This window comes from Carica papaya, chromosome 4, assembly GCF_054855325.1.
Source record: "Carica papaya isolate Zhongbai chromosome 4, ASM5485532v1, whole genome shotgun sequence".
NCBI lineage: Eukaryota > Viridiplantae > Streptophyta > Magnoliopsida > Brassicales > Caricaceae > Carica > Carica papaya.
In genome coordinates this window covers 23,411,654-23,427,281 of record NC_142312.1, presented here as the reverse complement: position 1 = coordinate 23,427,281, position 15,628 = coordinate 23,411,654, and the positions used below count along the sequence as shown (strand labels likewise).

Here is a 15,628-nt window from a genome sequence, read left to right as displayed (position 1 = left end):
CTTGTTGTCACTTCAGGATAGTTATCTGCTACTTCCATTTCTGGAAACATGTCCGGTAAGTTATCCAAGAGAATGTTGAAGCTGAAACGAAGAAGGATGACATATTTGAAGGACAAAAGGCTTATCATTTTAATAAAGTAACCTAACTTCTGAATTGATTCCTTCTGACTCTTAACTTGCCATCATTTTCAAACTTGTACCCAACTTAGAGACTCCTGAATTGACATGATCTTATTTTCTTTTTAGAAAATTTATCCTACTAACAAAAAAAAAATGAGGTGCATGTTTGATGAGTAGGATGATAAGGCCTATCCATGTTATCCAATATCTATGGGCATCATCAGGCATATAGCTCATAGTCACAGGGGGCTCCATCCATATTTCTAGCTACATAATTGCAGGAAAAGCAAGGGGAATTATCCGTCTTATCATCATTGGTAAAATCTCCTGTTTTTCCACCGGGTGTGGTTAAGATAACTAATCAAACCAATCCTTGGATTAAGTTTGACCACTCTTGGTAATATGATGATTTCCTGTGCCGTGGGATAACAACAGCTTTGCTAGAAAACATGAGGGATAATTTTGGATAAAGATTTAGGTTTTCATATATGGTAAACAGATTAGATGGTTTAGAGAAAGTCGTAAAAGTTGGGTAGTGATAGAAGATGTGTTGAAAATGAAATGCATGGTGGATTTGTTTTGAACTTTTTAATATTCCGTTTTTTGGAGGTATTGTGATGTCGTTTTCGGAATTGAAAGGTGCATTAGGGTAACTAGCGTAAATGTGGAAGCAAATAATTTTACGTGATGCTTGGATCCTCCTTGCTTCAAAGGGACACTTGACTGTCCCCGTAGTATAAAATTCTTATTATATTTTGGAACTACATCATATAAACAATTTGGAACTTGATTCTGCTTATGGTCAAATACATATTTATATTTTTAGTTGGGTTTGGGTGGAAAATTAAAAGGGCATGGTCCCTAGTGGCCGAAACATGTTGAATTGAGAACATGGGTTTGGTTCTCTCGTGTCAACTAACAAATAGAAATAAAAAACCAGGCTGATGCTTACACTTCCAAGTTCTGCCACATTTAGCATTCAAATAAATTCATTAATAAAACAACTACCCAATATAATCAAACATTAAATAGAAACAAGTCCGTGGTATGTAATAACTAAATACAGAAAATATATAAACATGTGGGGAGAAATGTGAATAGGGTAAGGGTACCATGTACGGATCCGATGAATACGATCCTTAATTTCTTGTTTTGTTTTCCATAATCACTGGGTGATTAAGATGACTGTTCAATTTTAATAGTAAAAAGTGTCGTGAATTCGATATGATGGGTAGTGTACAGTGCATAACAACCAATTAAATTATATAAAAGTGGGTGACGCATGCGAATTATACATATATATATAGATACGTAATGGAGTGATTGATGAGATAAGTAGGTCAAATAATTTGAGTAATAAGTTTGGTCCACAAATTGGTAAATTAAGTTGATTAATTTAACAAGATTGTTGAGATATCACATTAACAAGATGTAGACTACTTTCAAACACTACTATTTATCAACCTAATTCAATTAAATAGATGCTTAATTACATTCCTAATCATTTTATGCTTAATTACCGCATAAAAAATTTAAAATTAAAACATCCGGACAAAAGGGTATTTATAATTAAAAAAATTTTTAATACGATTCATTTCGAATTATATATATGATATAATTAATTTTGATTATCATCGCCGTACAATAATATTTGGGTTAACATCATTTTTTTTTTTTACAAAACCTAACCGCATTTGAATAGCTTCTTGGTTTTAGGTATCTAATCAATTTAATGAAATACTAAACAAATTAAATTGTTAGTTTTCTTCAAATTAATTTGGATGTTTCAACTTTTTGGACTCTTATATCCTGTCCTTCTCTATCATCTAAAAATGTAGTATCGAATTACCTAATTTATATATTTGTTTTCTTTTTTTTTTGTTTTTTTTTTTTTATATATATATATAAAAAAGATGAGCTAATTAATATCTATCACGTAGTTATCAATTCTCAAAGCTAAGACGTTGGTTGGAAATAAAATAAAAAAAAAAAAAAAAAAAAAAAAAGAGTGAGTAAATGGGCCTGTCAAGAGAAGAAAAATTTGGCCCACAATTTCACTTTTAGGGCCCATAATTTCTCCACTTCTGGACCCACACCGCTATACCAAATCCAAATGTATGTGTGTGGATATGTGTATGTATATATGCGTACGTGGCATGCTCATCCCCACCGTAATAAGATGAGATGATGAGTCAGAAAGTTGTAATAGCCACTCACCGATTTTCAATTCCATTGTAAATTCAAATAGGGGACTGATGTTGTGGGTCCATTTGGTTTCCTGTTGCTGACGTGTCATCTTCATCCCCCACCGTGGCCCCACCTTCCCGTTGCTGACATGTCATTTAGATGAGAAGGAGAGAGATTATTAGATAGGAAGTGCTTAATAAAATTGTGTTTGTATTTTTTTAGTAAATGAGTGAGTTCAAGGAACTTGGACCGTGGTGGATTCATAATATCAAATCATTTCACTACATCATATAAAACATTTGATACCGGGTAAAGCCAAAATAATTTAGTTAAAAAGATTATTATAATTTCCAACAAGCCGTTATCATAAAATTAAAGAATATATTATTTTTATAAAGTAGTATTATAACATCTCAATTTACGTTTAAATAACGACATAACATTTTTTTTTTTACAAAAAATAATTTTATAACGAGTTCAATTTCTGATTTTTATTCATGATAATTATAGAATTTTTATCTTTTTTAAATTATAATTTTTAGATACTAAATAATATATTAATTTATATATATCTATTAATCATTTCAATTGTTACTATAACTCTTTTTTTTTTTAGCTATATAATTCATTAGATAAAGGTATGATAGTTACTTATATATATATATATATATATAACAAGTTTATTAACCACTTTGTTAGATTGATTCGAAATATTTTTCATTAAATAATTTATATGAATCGTTAATCGTGGAATTCTTTTATTATTATAAGATGTTATTTAAATATAATAACATAATCAAGTGTTGTCTTGTTCTAAATTATTTTGGGTTAAAAGAAATGTAAAAACACATTTTTCTCTATAAGAGCAATGCATTCTGAGATGTAAAATCAAAGACAATAGAAGAGATTTTATAATTAATATTTTTGAATGAAATGATAACTTCATGTTAAGTTTTCTATTATTCTAAAAGTAGAATTATTTTGCCGTAAGACATTACTTACACATGTAATGATTAGTTACATGTATGGAATATAAAATGTATGATTATATTATTTAATTTGTTATTACATAGTTGGATTCCTTTGAATATTGAGACTTTGTTATCCACTACTCGAACATATTCCATATTTTACTTATCTAACATGAAATTCGAGGTCTCCTAATTAATATTTATACAGGCGGATCACACGCATGCCACGTGCCAGTATAATCTCCACAATATATTTATTTATTTATTTAAATAAAAGTCTAGCATTTATAAATGTCATAAATTACTAATAAGCAAATTTATAATTTAATTAAAGCAATGAGCTGTAATGTCAACGGTTAGTGGGTACATCCATTCACAGGGTCCACACGTTTACAGATTTAATTTCATCTTAATTATATAATAATAATATATATATATATATAGTTTCCTTTTAGACTTTTTTTTTTTTTTTCTAATAACCCACTTAACGAATATGCAAAGAAATTAATAATTAAAACATTGGATTCAAAGTTAAGTGTCTGGATTACAATGATTATGTATTTTTAACCAAATAGTAAATGTTGGTTCCTAAACATTTAGTATAAAAATGAATCGACGAGAGGTGTTGGTGTGAGATATGAACAAATAATAAATTTATTTTAATGTTAGTAAAGTATGCATGTGTTAACATTATAAGTATTCACCACTTGAAATAACTACATGTAATAAACGAATAATTAAGTTAAATATTATGTTTCTAAGTCTAAGTCAATTTTATACTATAAGGTGTCGTTATTAATTAAATGTAACATCAAATAATTTAGTAAAAAATTATATACTATTTGTATTAGTTGTTGTTTAATCAAAATACAAGTTTGAAATAGTTAATAAATAAGTTATAAACATATGCTGCTGCATGCATGCATGATTATTTTCTTTATTAAAAATAAAACTAACAATGCATAAATGTATATATATATATATGAAGAATTAGTTATGAGTATGTACTAATTAATATTAATGTTAAGGTAGATTATTTGATAATCAATGGTAATTATCATTATAATCAATATTGTAAATATGGATGTGATGTAAGCATTACTTTATTATGATCACCACACATGCAAAACTGCTATTGTTTAATGGGTCTGATTTTATAAGAAATTACATCATTAAAGTAATAATTAATATTGAAATCTTAAAGTTGCGATATTTCCTTCTTTTTATTTCTATTTTTTTTTTTTGTCTCTAGAGATTATTTTTCTACTATATTACTTTTTTTTTATATAAAAAAATTAATTCAATTTAATCATTTAATTAATTTGTTAATGCTCAGTGTTGGGTGGTTTGAAGAGATTAAACTCTACAAGATCTTAGTGTCCCATATGTTCAAAAACTCTACCTACTGTTCTTCTTTGGGTGTCCATATATATATATATATATATATATATAGATCCGATATATACGTTTTTATATTTTAATTAAGTAAATTGGAGTCATTTGATCACAAAATAACAAAAATTAAGATTAGTTTAATGGTTGGATTCTTCTCGACAGCCATAACATGTTTGAAACTTAAGTCTACTTAATTATCATAAAGAGATAAAACTAAAGCAAGTTCCTTAATGCATACGTGTGTGTGTGTGTATATATATGTATTATATGATTTAGTTATGGAGAAAGTTGGTGATTGAGGGAGAGGTGGGTGTGTGTATAATCATGTCAAATTATTGAATATATAACTTTTGGTGAATTTATATGGTTGTGTGATTGATTAGTTAAAGGTGTTGTGAGAGAGAAAATGGTATCAATGAATCACTTTCTTTCTCTCCCCGGCAAGTAAAACATCTCATTCCTTTACGATTTCTGAAAGAGTGCTCCAGAAGTGGGCAACATGCAACATGCAACATGCATATTATTGATTAGGAAGGAGATACACACACACACACACACACACACACACACGCATATATATATATATATATGTATACACTGTTGACATGCCTTGAATTTAGAATTATCTTATGAAGAATATTTATATTTATTTTGGAGGATTTGTATATATTACATGAAGATATTTTATATATTTTTTGCAGAATTTGTTAAATAAAAATTATAGTAGTTTATCTATTTAAGATTTAATAATGTTGAAATTTTTCTTGATAAAAAAAAAAAATCAACTTAAATTTTTATTAAATTAACTTACTTTATAATTAATAAATTTAAAAAAATTTATTTAAATTTAAATTTTTTAAAAATAATTTCTTATTATTTAAAAAATAAACATTAATTAAATCAATTAAAAGATAAATTCTTACTAATAACATAATATTTAAAAAATAAATATAATTTAAATTTAAATTAATAAATAAAATAAATTATAATTTTTATATTAAATTTTGACTCATCACTTTATTAATAAGGTACATTCTCAATTATCATAATAAAAAAATTTATTTTCATAGATATAAGTATATTCTCGAACTATATTATATTTTTTACTTTTTATTTTTATTTAAAAATATTAGAGATCAATTTCTCCAATATATATATATATATGTGTGTGTGTGTATATAAATAAACAAATGGAAATGACGATCCTACACGGCGCGTTGTATCTTCGGCATTTACCAAATGATACGACGGCGTTTAATAGTTCTCTGTTAACGCGAAGCAGTAAAAATATGATATTCATAGTGTACAGGGAAATCCCGTGATATTTTAAGCTTCACTTTTTTTACTCCAGCGGGAATCTAAGCACGGTGAAAATATCAATTTTCAAAGGGAAATTACTCAAATAGATGCTGTCCCACGCTCCTGACGCGCACGTGTACAACCTGCAAACTTATTACCCACTACTTTTGACTGTTCTCACTTTTCACTCACTATTTCATTAGAAGAAATAAAACGTTTCCTTTTTTATATATTTAAAAAATACGTTCTGCTTTTCATATTTTTAAAATTTTATTTTCTGAAAAAAACTAAATTATCTGAGGTCCGTAGTGGGTTCTACACGCGCGCGGTGAGACATTTGGTAAAAACAAGTATTGCGAGGATTGTGTTTGGAATCCGTGCGCTTTTAAACTCGAAAAGAGAGGAGGTTTTTGAATTATCCCCATGTTTTGCCAAACAGCCAAACACAGCTTTAAGCCATGACAGCTTTTTTCTTTTCTTTTATTTGTGTTTTTTTTTTTATTTTTTTAAAAGAATAATAAATTAAGACGTAATTTTATAGAGAAACTTAAAAACAAGAAAATGAGTGGAGTGAGGCCAAGAGGGTGGGTCCCAAAGTTCTTAAAGTGGGGCCCACTTTTTCTTGATTGTTTATAAAAGCATCTGCAAATCACCCTCATTTTTACCCAATATCCCTTCTCTTCTCTTTCCACTTATACTCTTCAAGCTCTCTCTCTCTCTCTCTCTCTCTCTCTCTCTCTCTCTCTCTCTCTCTTTTCAATTCTCCATTGAAAGAAGAAGGAAGAAAAAGGGGAACTCAAGGACAGAGAAAAGACATACAAAGCTAGCTGTATCCGTAACTATTTGTTTCTCCTTTCTCACATCTTTTTTCTCTCTCTACACCACAGAATAATAGAATAAAGCGAGTAAAGGAATAATAGAGCAACCAAGGGAGGAAGAAAGGAAAACTAAGCTCATTGCATTGCTTTGCTTTGTGGGTGTAATCTCCCCAACACCCTCATTTATTTTTTTACTGCAGTTACGACCTTCAACAAGCTTCCTGTGGCCATGAATGTGATACTGGCGGCGGTCTTGGTCAGTTCTCTGCTTGTTTCGGTGATTGCTTCTGTGTCCTATGATCACAAAGCTATCACCATTAATGGGAAGAGAAGGATCCTCCTCTCTGGATCCATTCACTACCCGAGAAGCACACCTGAGGTTTGTTCCTCTACCAAATGCACCTTCTTTTCTCCCTTTTATTTAATCATATTTACTGCGTTTCTTTTTTCCTTGCAACTCTGTTACCCTTTCTTTTTTTTTTTTTTTTTTGAAATTTTTTTCAAACAAGAAATCTGGGTATCTCTCAAATTTTCCTCTACATACCCATGTTTTAATACACAGACGTACACATACGGGTTTTTGTTTATTTGTTTCTATTTTTCATTTTGAGTTTATTATTTTTGTTTGCGTTTTGTTTGAACTTGTTGTTGCTTGCAGATGTGGCCGGATCTTATACAGAAGGCGAAGGAGGGAGGACTAGATGTGATTCAGACTTACGTTTTTTGGAATGGGCATGAGCCTTCACCTGGCAAAGTATGGGAAAATGCCACCATTTTATTGGTTTCGCTGCTTACATTTCTTTCTATGGAACATAAAGTTTTTACTTCTTTGTTCCTATTTCTTGGTTTATTCTAGTACTACTTTGGAGGAAACTATGATCTGGTTAGATTCATTAAGCTGGTGAAGCAAGCAGGCCTCTATGTTCATCTCAGGATTGGTCCATATGTTTGTGCCGAGTGGAACTTTGGGTAAATGCGCTTACTATACAAAAATCACAGGGGAAAGAGTATCCTTTGCTGCAAAAGTTTGGAAATTATGATACAAAAATCCCGTTGTTATTTGCAGGGGTTTTCCTGTTTGGCTTAAGTACATTCCAGGCATCGCTTTCAGAACGAACAATGGACCTTTCAAGGTTGAGTATTCTTCTTGTTTACGCATGAATTCTCCTTATACGTCAATCTCTCTCTCCTTTTTCTTTTTCTTTTTTTTTGTTGTAAATTTCTGATTAGTTCTGACGGATGTCATGTTTGTTAATTCCTACACTGAAGGCATACATGCAAAGATTTACAAAGAAAATTGTTGATATGATGAAAGCTGAAGGGTTGTTTGAATCTCAAGGGGGTCCAATAATTTTATCCCAGGTGCTTAAAATCTTCCAATTAGTTCTTTAGTCCCATGAATCTTGTAACCACCATTAGCTGATTATGGAATTTTGTCATTGTGATAATGAGGTGTAAACTAACCTAAGTAGTTTACTTTTTGTGTGGGTGTTTTCTAACAGATTGAAAATGAATATGGACCCATGGAGTACGAACTTGGTGCAGCCGGGCGTGCTTACAGCCAATGGGCAGCTCAGATGGCTGTGGGACTCGGTACTGGTGTCCCGTGGGTCATGTGCAAGCAAGATGATGCACCTGATCCTATTGTAAGAATCAATAATCTTGCTCTATTTTGACAATATCTTTTTGCATCTTTTCTTTTTGTCAGGTTCCTCATTATGTTCCTCATGTTGTGTTTTGTTAACCCTAGGTGGGATTGCTAAGAATCTTTATTTCCACTTAGTTGCTGATGGATGAAATGAATTATTATTTGTCATTACATATGGCTCAACTTTGATCTGGGTCCAATCTGGTGGGCTTTGCACACCCGGGTTCAATTCCCGTTATTGCCCATTAATTTTAGTTACCTTTAGTTTATTCCCCTTAATCCATGATGTTTTGTAATGATAGATTGATGAGCATGTCCCTCTGTTAATTACGTTCACCCATTACATCTATAAATGGTTAATTAGATACTTAATAGTCACACCTTTCCCACATTTTGGTTATATTCTAAGGTTTTTGAGTTTTATTGTAACTATAGATTAACAGCTGCAATGGTTTCTACTGTGATTACTTTTCTCCAAACAAAGCATACAAGCCCAAGATGTGGACTGAAGCTTGGACTGGTTGGTAAGTGGCATTGTGCATGCTGGTTAACCTTACTGCAATCTTCTTCTGTATCTCCACCAGTCTACCACCTATCTAGGAGCTAGAGATTAACATGTTGTAAGTTGACGCTAATTTTCTTTTTATTTTTGCTCCATTATCTTCAGGTTTACTGAGTTTGGAGGTGCAGTTCCTTACCGACCAGTGGAAGACTTGGCATTTTCAGTTGCAAGGTTTATCCAGAAGGGAGGGTCGTTCATTAACTATTATATGGTAATTTTATTGACTGTTGAGTTTGCCAAGTAAGTTGGATGATGGGTGAGTTCAACTAAATCTTATATGACATTTCTGTGTGATTTCAGTATCATGGAGGAACAAATTTTGGCCGCACTGCTGGTGGCCCCTTCATTGCCACTAGCTATGATTATGATGCTCCTCTTGATGAATATGGTAAGTGCTATACTTATCATTCTTAACCTAAAAATAATAAATAATAAATTGAGTCACTTTGTATTTGCTTGAGATTTTAGGGAAATTGATTACACTAAATTATGGACAGCATTGGAGCTTCCTAGGTACTCAATTTGTGGTCACTAGGTTTCTGTGTATGGTACAAAAGTTCTATCTTTGATATGTGTTTCGGCCTAGCTGGCTTTATACCTGATTAAACTTGTTAGTCTATTGATAACTGATTGAGGCATGTCATGACAGCTTAAACTTTTGGAATAATTGATATAATCAATTATTATGTGATCATCTCATAACTTGCCTAATCTTAAGTCTTAAACTTTTAGTATTCCTCTTAAGCTCTCTACCTAGATCACAGGATTGTGTCTCAGAATCCAGCTTTCTTCATAATTCGGACATTGCCAGCCAGCACCATATGCCACATTACAGTGGAATGGATGCTCTTGTTAATTCGTCTTTAGCAAGCTAGCAGGGTAGTAGTTTGATCATATCTTCTGTTGCAATTTCAGGTTCTTATTCTTGATTACAGGAGCTTTTATAGAATCTCAACCCCATGTCTCGACGAGTGTCATCTAATGTAGTTGAGAAAATGATGGCTGTCTTTTTGAACTGCTTTTTAACTCTTTGTAGCTATTCTGCTAGGACTTTTCTCATCAATTGTTTGCTACTTGTTTGTACTGTAGTGGGTAGCTAGCTGAATATATTTATGGCGTATATATGTGCTGCTACATGGATGGTCCTTTCTTTTTCCAAAAAATAAATCTGGTGTTACTTTGTTTAACTTTTCAAAGAAGCCTTTTCACTTTGTATTTATGAAAGTGATATGTACAGAGAGACCTTTAACCTGTTCATTTTTTCAGTACGCTATACTCCTCTGCACTCTTTATTAGCAAAAGTTTTCTCTTCTCTTCTAGACTTGTTGACTAGACTTTGCTTCTTACAGGACTGGTGAGGCAACCTAAATGGGGTCATTTGAAAGATTTACATCGAGCAATAAAACTGTGTGAACCAGCACTGGTGTCTGGTGATCCTTCTGTCATGCCACTTGGACGCTTTCAAGAGGTTAAAACTGACTTTTGCTTTCTGAGAAACATGTATCCTCTTTTACTTATAACTAACTTTCATGGCTCAATTTCATCATTCCCGTGCAGGCTCATGTCTTCAAATCAAAATATGGGCATTGTGCTGCATTCCTTGCAAATTACAATCCAAGATCTTTTGCTAAAGTTGCCTTTGGGAATATGCATTACAACCTGCCTCCTTGGTCTATCAGCATTCTTCCCGACTGTAAAAACACTGTTTATAACACTGCAAGGGTGAGAAGACTTTTAATGTAATCCATGGATACCCAGATTGGTTTTGAGCTGAAATTATCCATATGACAATATTTCTTCTTTCAAACTATAACTTCTATTTGCAAAGCAACATTTTCCTTGTGTAGATTCTGTTTAGCAGTATACAGTTAGAAACTCTCCAAATGATAAATGGTTAAAAATCTTCTTAACTGTAGTCTTAAACTTCAAAATCCATAAAAACAATATTTTTTTTTGGGGGAAGTGCACTGATTTTACAGCCATACTTTCTTAAAAGTTAAGAAATGGATGGATTTGCCATTACAAATCATGCAGGAAAAAGAGGTTACCTTTTGTTTCAACATTTTTTTTGCAGGTTGGTGCTCAAAGTGCTAGGATGAAGATGGTTCCTGTTCCTATTCATGGAGCATTCTCTTGGCAGGCTTATAATGAAGAGGCACCTTCCTCAAATGGTGAAAGGTCATTCACGACGGTAGGATTGGTGGAACAGATAAATACAACTAGAGATGTCTCTGACTATTTATGGTACTCAACGGAGTGAGTATTATACTCTCTTTTACTGCATACACATCAAGAAAATTTTTTGATAAGTTATTTAGTTCTCACATCTTTGTAAAAAATTTCCCGTTCCCTTTCAGTGTTAAGATTGATCCTGATGAAGGATTCTTGAAGACTGGAAAGTACCCCACACTCACTGTTTTATCTGCTGGTCATGCTTTACATGTATTTGTCAACGACCAACTATCAGGTGAGCACTGCAGGGATGGTAGACAGGTATTTTTTGGCATACAATTAAACTAGTGCAGAAACTAGCTTCCACGCCTTTGACCAATCCATCTTACCAGTCCAGTAAATATTGGATATTCACTTAGTATTTTAGAGGAACTAATTCTGCATGCACTTGGTCATTTTCAGTTGCCAGGGATGGTGGTGAGTGATTGTATGGATGTGCCTATTAGCCCTTGTATGGACGATGGATTCTTTGTCCTCTCTGCTCGTGCCACTAGCAAGCAGTGAGGAGGCATGACACTTCTAGCGACTAGGAAATACCTGGTTATTAAAAGTTAGACATTTGACACTGGAATTGGGGGAAAGAAAGGGAAAGGTATAAGGGTGAGTGAGAATGGTAAAGAGTTCAGATTGACTATCATTTTTTGGGAGGAGGAAATCCAGTGGCCCCTGGGTGTCTTGCAGGAAATTTACTGGATAAAAGGGGATCTTTGACTACTACAGTGCTCTATCATTGATTATTTCTTGATCTGCCTAGATCCTGATGGGATAAAATGGGGGCTCTCTCCTTCAGATTTGAGAATAAGTGACTTAAAGTCACGAAGTTTTAGGATAGAATAAGATATTAGTGGAATGGCATGATGGTGAAGGGCAAGGAAAGTTACAGGATGGCTAAGAAGTTATGGGCAGTTGAGGCATGAATGAGAAGTGGTGTCAAGAGGAGTGGAGAGGGGAGTTTACTTTTACTCAATCCTTATTTCAGGATCTAGAGGGCCTTGATAGAAGGGAAGGGGAGGGTGGTTCACATACCGCTGATCAGGCACTTAGAGAATTTATCTGCATTTAACTAGCAAATAGGATCCAGATGGAAGAGATCTCATGAAGACAAAAGTCTCGATCCAGGTGGATAAAGGGGGGGAGATAGAAGTACGAAATTCTTCAATTGTATAGCTAATCATCGTAGGTTAAGGGTAACTGATACCAAATCCTAGGTTGAGGATTTTGGGGACCTTATTGATATCTTGATTGATATGTAATATTTATTACATGCATTGACACTTAGTGCGTGTAAACGAATTCATACTATTGTAGTTTGACTAATCCATCCCTCTAGTCCAATCAAAGATATATGACGTTCACATTTAAAATATGATATTTTAAGGAAGTAGTTTCCCATCATATTGGTGGCCTTGAATTGTATTCCTCATTGAGGAGCAAACCAATGAACCACAACAAGTTAATGATACTGAAGATGACCATAAGAATTTCATTAATATTTTGTGAGATCGATTATTATGTTTATGCTTAGAAATTTCTTTTAAAGAAGGAAGCCAGTGGAAAATTCCTATCCTTTCAGTGCAAGTATAAGAAAACCCGTTCATTTTGGATTTGGCTGCACTTTTATTTACCTCCTTCTCAGATATATTAATAACTTTGGGAATTGTTCATAGGGTCAAACATAGGGAAGTTGGATGGTGAATTTATGCAACATACAGCATAGCATAGACAAAGTACTTGGTAGATCTAATCCATTTTAACAAGTCTCTTTTTTCCTTTTGGGCAGGAACTGCCTATGGAAGCTTAGAATTTCCAAAGATAACTTTCAGTAAAGGTGTAAATCTGAGAGCTGGCATCAACAAGATTTCAATTCTAAGCATTGCTGTTGGTCTTCCGGTTTGTTCTCTCTCTGTCTCTCTGTCTCTCTTTTTCTCTCTCCCTGCTCCTGCTTTTCTGGGTAAATTGCTGTGAGTTTGAAATTAACTACACTATTCTGCTTGTCATTTGAATTCAGAACGTCGGTCCTCATTTTGAGACATGGAATGCTGGAGTTCTTGGTCCTGTAACATTGAATGGTCTTAACGAGGGAAGAAGGGACTTATCATGGCAGAAATGGTCTTACAAGGTTTGTTTGAAAGATTATATTACTTTTATTTCTCCAACATGGTAGAGATTTTAGATTGAACTGGTTGTATAATTGGCATCAGGTTGGTGTTGAAGGAGAAGCAATGAGTCTTCATTCACTCAGTGGGAGTTCCTCAGTTGAGTGGACTGCAGGGTCTTTTGTAGCAAGAAGGCAGCCCCTTACTTGGTTCAAAGTGAGTATTTTGAATATCTATTGGTATAACTTTTTCTTATCCTATGCTTTTAGAGGCATCTTATGGCACTGTATAAGCTGTTATCAGAAAGTCATTTATGAAAATTGTATTTCTGGTATTCCTGAAGGTAGACCTTAGAAAAGTGTGGAAACACTGTCTCTTTAAACTTGATGCTTTGATTGCTGTCCTTAACCAAGTTGCGGGTCTAGTCTATGCGTAGAAATCCCGTTTTAATTGCATACTTTCCCTAAAAAAATGAATGAATGAATAAAATCCATGTTTATCACCGTACTGAGAGAGATTGATGGTTCATGCAAATTAAAATTTTTTTGGGCACCCCATTATACAATGCTCTTTGTAAGCCTTTCTTCCGAGAGTTGAGATTCTTCTGTTCTCTTTCTAGACTACTTTCAATGCTCCGGCTGGAAATTCTCCATTGGCTCTGGATATGAATAGTATGGGTAAAGGACAAATATGGATAAATGGAAAGAGTATCGGGCGGCACTGGCCTGCATATAAAGCATCTGGTTCTTGTGGTTGGTGTGATTATGCTGGAACATTTAATGAGAAGAAGTGCTTAAGTAATTGTGGAGAGGCTTCTCAAAGATGGTAAGGAAACTTGCATTGCTTTTATGCTTTTCTATGCAGGTATGGAGCTCCTGCAACACTAACTGCTGGTTGATTCTATAGGTATCACGTTCCTCGCTCATGGCTCAACCCAACAGGGAATTTGTTGGTTGTTTTTGAAGAATGGGGTGGAGATCCTAATGGAATATCCTTGGTTAGAAGAGAAGTAGACAGTGTTTGTGCTGATATTTATGAGTGGCAACCAACTCTGATGAATTATCAAATGCAAGCATCTGGAAAGGTAAACAAACCACTGCGGCCTAAAGCTCATCTACAGTGTGGCCCTGGGCAGAAGATCTCATCAGTGAAGTTTGCCAGTTTTGGCACTCCAGAAGGGGCTTGTGGAAGCTACCGGGAGGGAAGCTGCCATGCACATCATTCTTATGATGCTTTTGAGAGGGTACACCAGATTCTTTCCTTATTATGTCTTTTTCAACGCAAGTAAAAACTACTCAGTTTAGTATGTTGTCTAGTGATTACTTTTTTTAGGTTGACGTGCCTTTTGATATGGTTTTTTTCATCTCTATCCGGCAGTAGCTGATCTTGCTGGGTTTTATCGATTTCTATTATTGGAACGCTGAATCCTTCACTGTCATTGTTTCCTTTCCACCACTCATGAATCTTAACTCTGGGTTTATATGTTGCAGCTCTGTGTTGGGCAGAACTGGTGCTCAGTAACAGTAGCACCCGAAATGTTCGGTGGAGATCCCTGCCCCAGTGTCATGAAGAAACTCGCGGTGGAGGTTGTTTGCAGCTGAAGAACTGTAACATCAGAAAAGTGATGGAAGTGAAGGAAATTGTGGACTGATTCTTTTTTTTACAAGTCATCAGTTATATTATTTCTTGGATAAATTAAGTCTACACATCGAAGTTTGCAGCCATTCTGTTCCAGCTTTCAAATGGTGAAGTTGTACAAATATACAGCACACACCATGGATGGCTGGCATCTCTTACAAGCATTGTCAAAGTGTTTGTCCATTGGAAAAATGTACATAAAGCAATGATTCGTTGCCTGCATGTTATATGGAAGTTTAAGGATGGAATCTGTCGAAGCACAGTGAGACGGCGGTAACCCAGTCCATGTGCCAGATATTTTAGCTTTTATAGGGTATGGAAATCCTCTGATTTCTAGTCATTTTAAGTGGTACATTCTCTTTCAAGTTTCTTGAGAAGCAAAATTGTTTACACTGCTTTGTTCTTGCAAGAAAAAAGGAACAAAGGCCTCAAATGGCCATAATATATTTACTCTTTTTAGTTCAGTTGCTGTCTTCAGACTCGAGGCTGATCTTCCACCTTGATTGTTACAGTTTCCAGCTCTTACAATAGGGTTCATCCTGATACCTATGAATTAAAAAAGGCTGACTTCAGTGATGAATTCGACTTAAATGTTGTTTCTCAGAATTTTTTAAACAATTGGGTATGATGTATTGAGGATTGCTAAATGATATGTATGTGAT

At 33.8% G+C, this 15,628-nt stretch overlaps 1 protein-coding gene across 2 annotated transcripts; it reads left to right on the top strand.

Annotated features, from left to right (window-relative positions):
- The first annotated feature begins 6,640 nt into the window (after positions 1–6,640).
- BGAL1 (beta galactosidase 1) lies at positions 6,641–15,430 on the top strand. 2 transcript variants are annotated; one of them, XM_088218218.1, is made up of 19 exons: positions 6,644–7,169; positions 7,449–7,544; positions 7,647–7,759; positions 7,857–7,923; positions 8,060–8,152; positions 8,293–8,436; positions 8,874–8,962; positions 9,106–9,211; positions 9,301–9,388; positions 10,350–10,468; positions 10,558–10,722; positions 11,075–11,256; positions 11,358–11,467; positions 13,013–13,122; positions 13,241–13,351; positions 13,434–13,544; positions 13,948–14,153; positions 14,235–14,571; positions 14,819–15,430. In XM_088218218.1, the coding sequence occupies exons 1-19, from the start codon at positions 7,020–7,022 to the stop codon at positions 14,927–14,929; spliced, it is 2,508 nt and encodes an 835-aa protein (XP_088074344.1). In that variant the 5' UTR covers positions 6,644–7,019; the 3' UTR covers positions 14,930–15,430. The 2 variants fall into 2 exon arrangements, with proteins under 2 accessions (XP_021902983.1, XP_088074344.1); XM_022047291.2 differs by lacking the exons at positions 13,013–13,122; positions 13,241–13,351; positions 13,434–13,544; ... (1 more) ...; positions 14,235–14,571; positions 14,819–15,430 and adding an exon at positions 11,635–12,713 and having other exon boundaries at positions 6,641–7,169.
- The last annotated feature ends 198 nt before the right edge of the window (positions 15,431–15,628 follow it).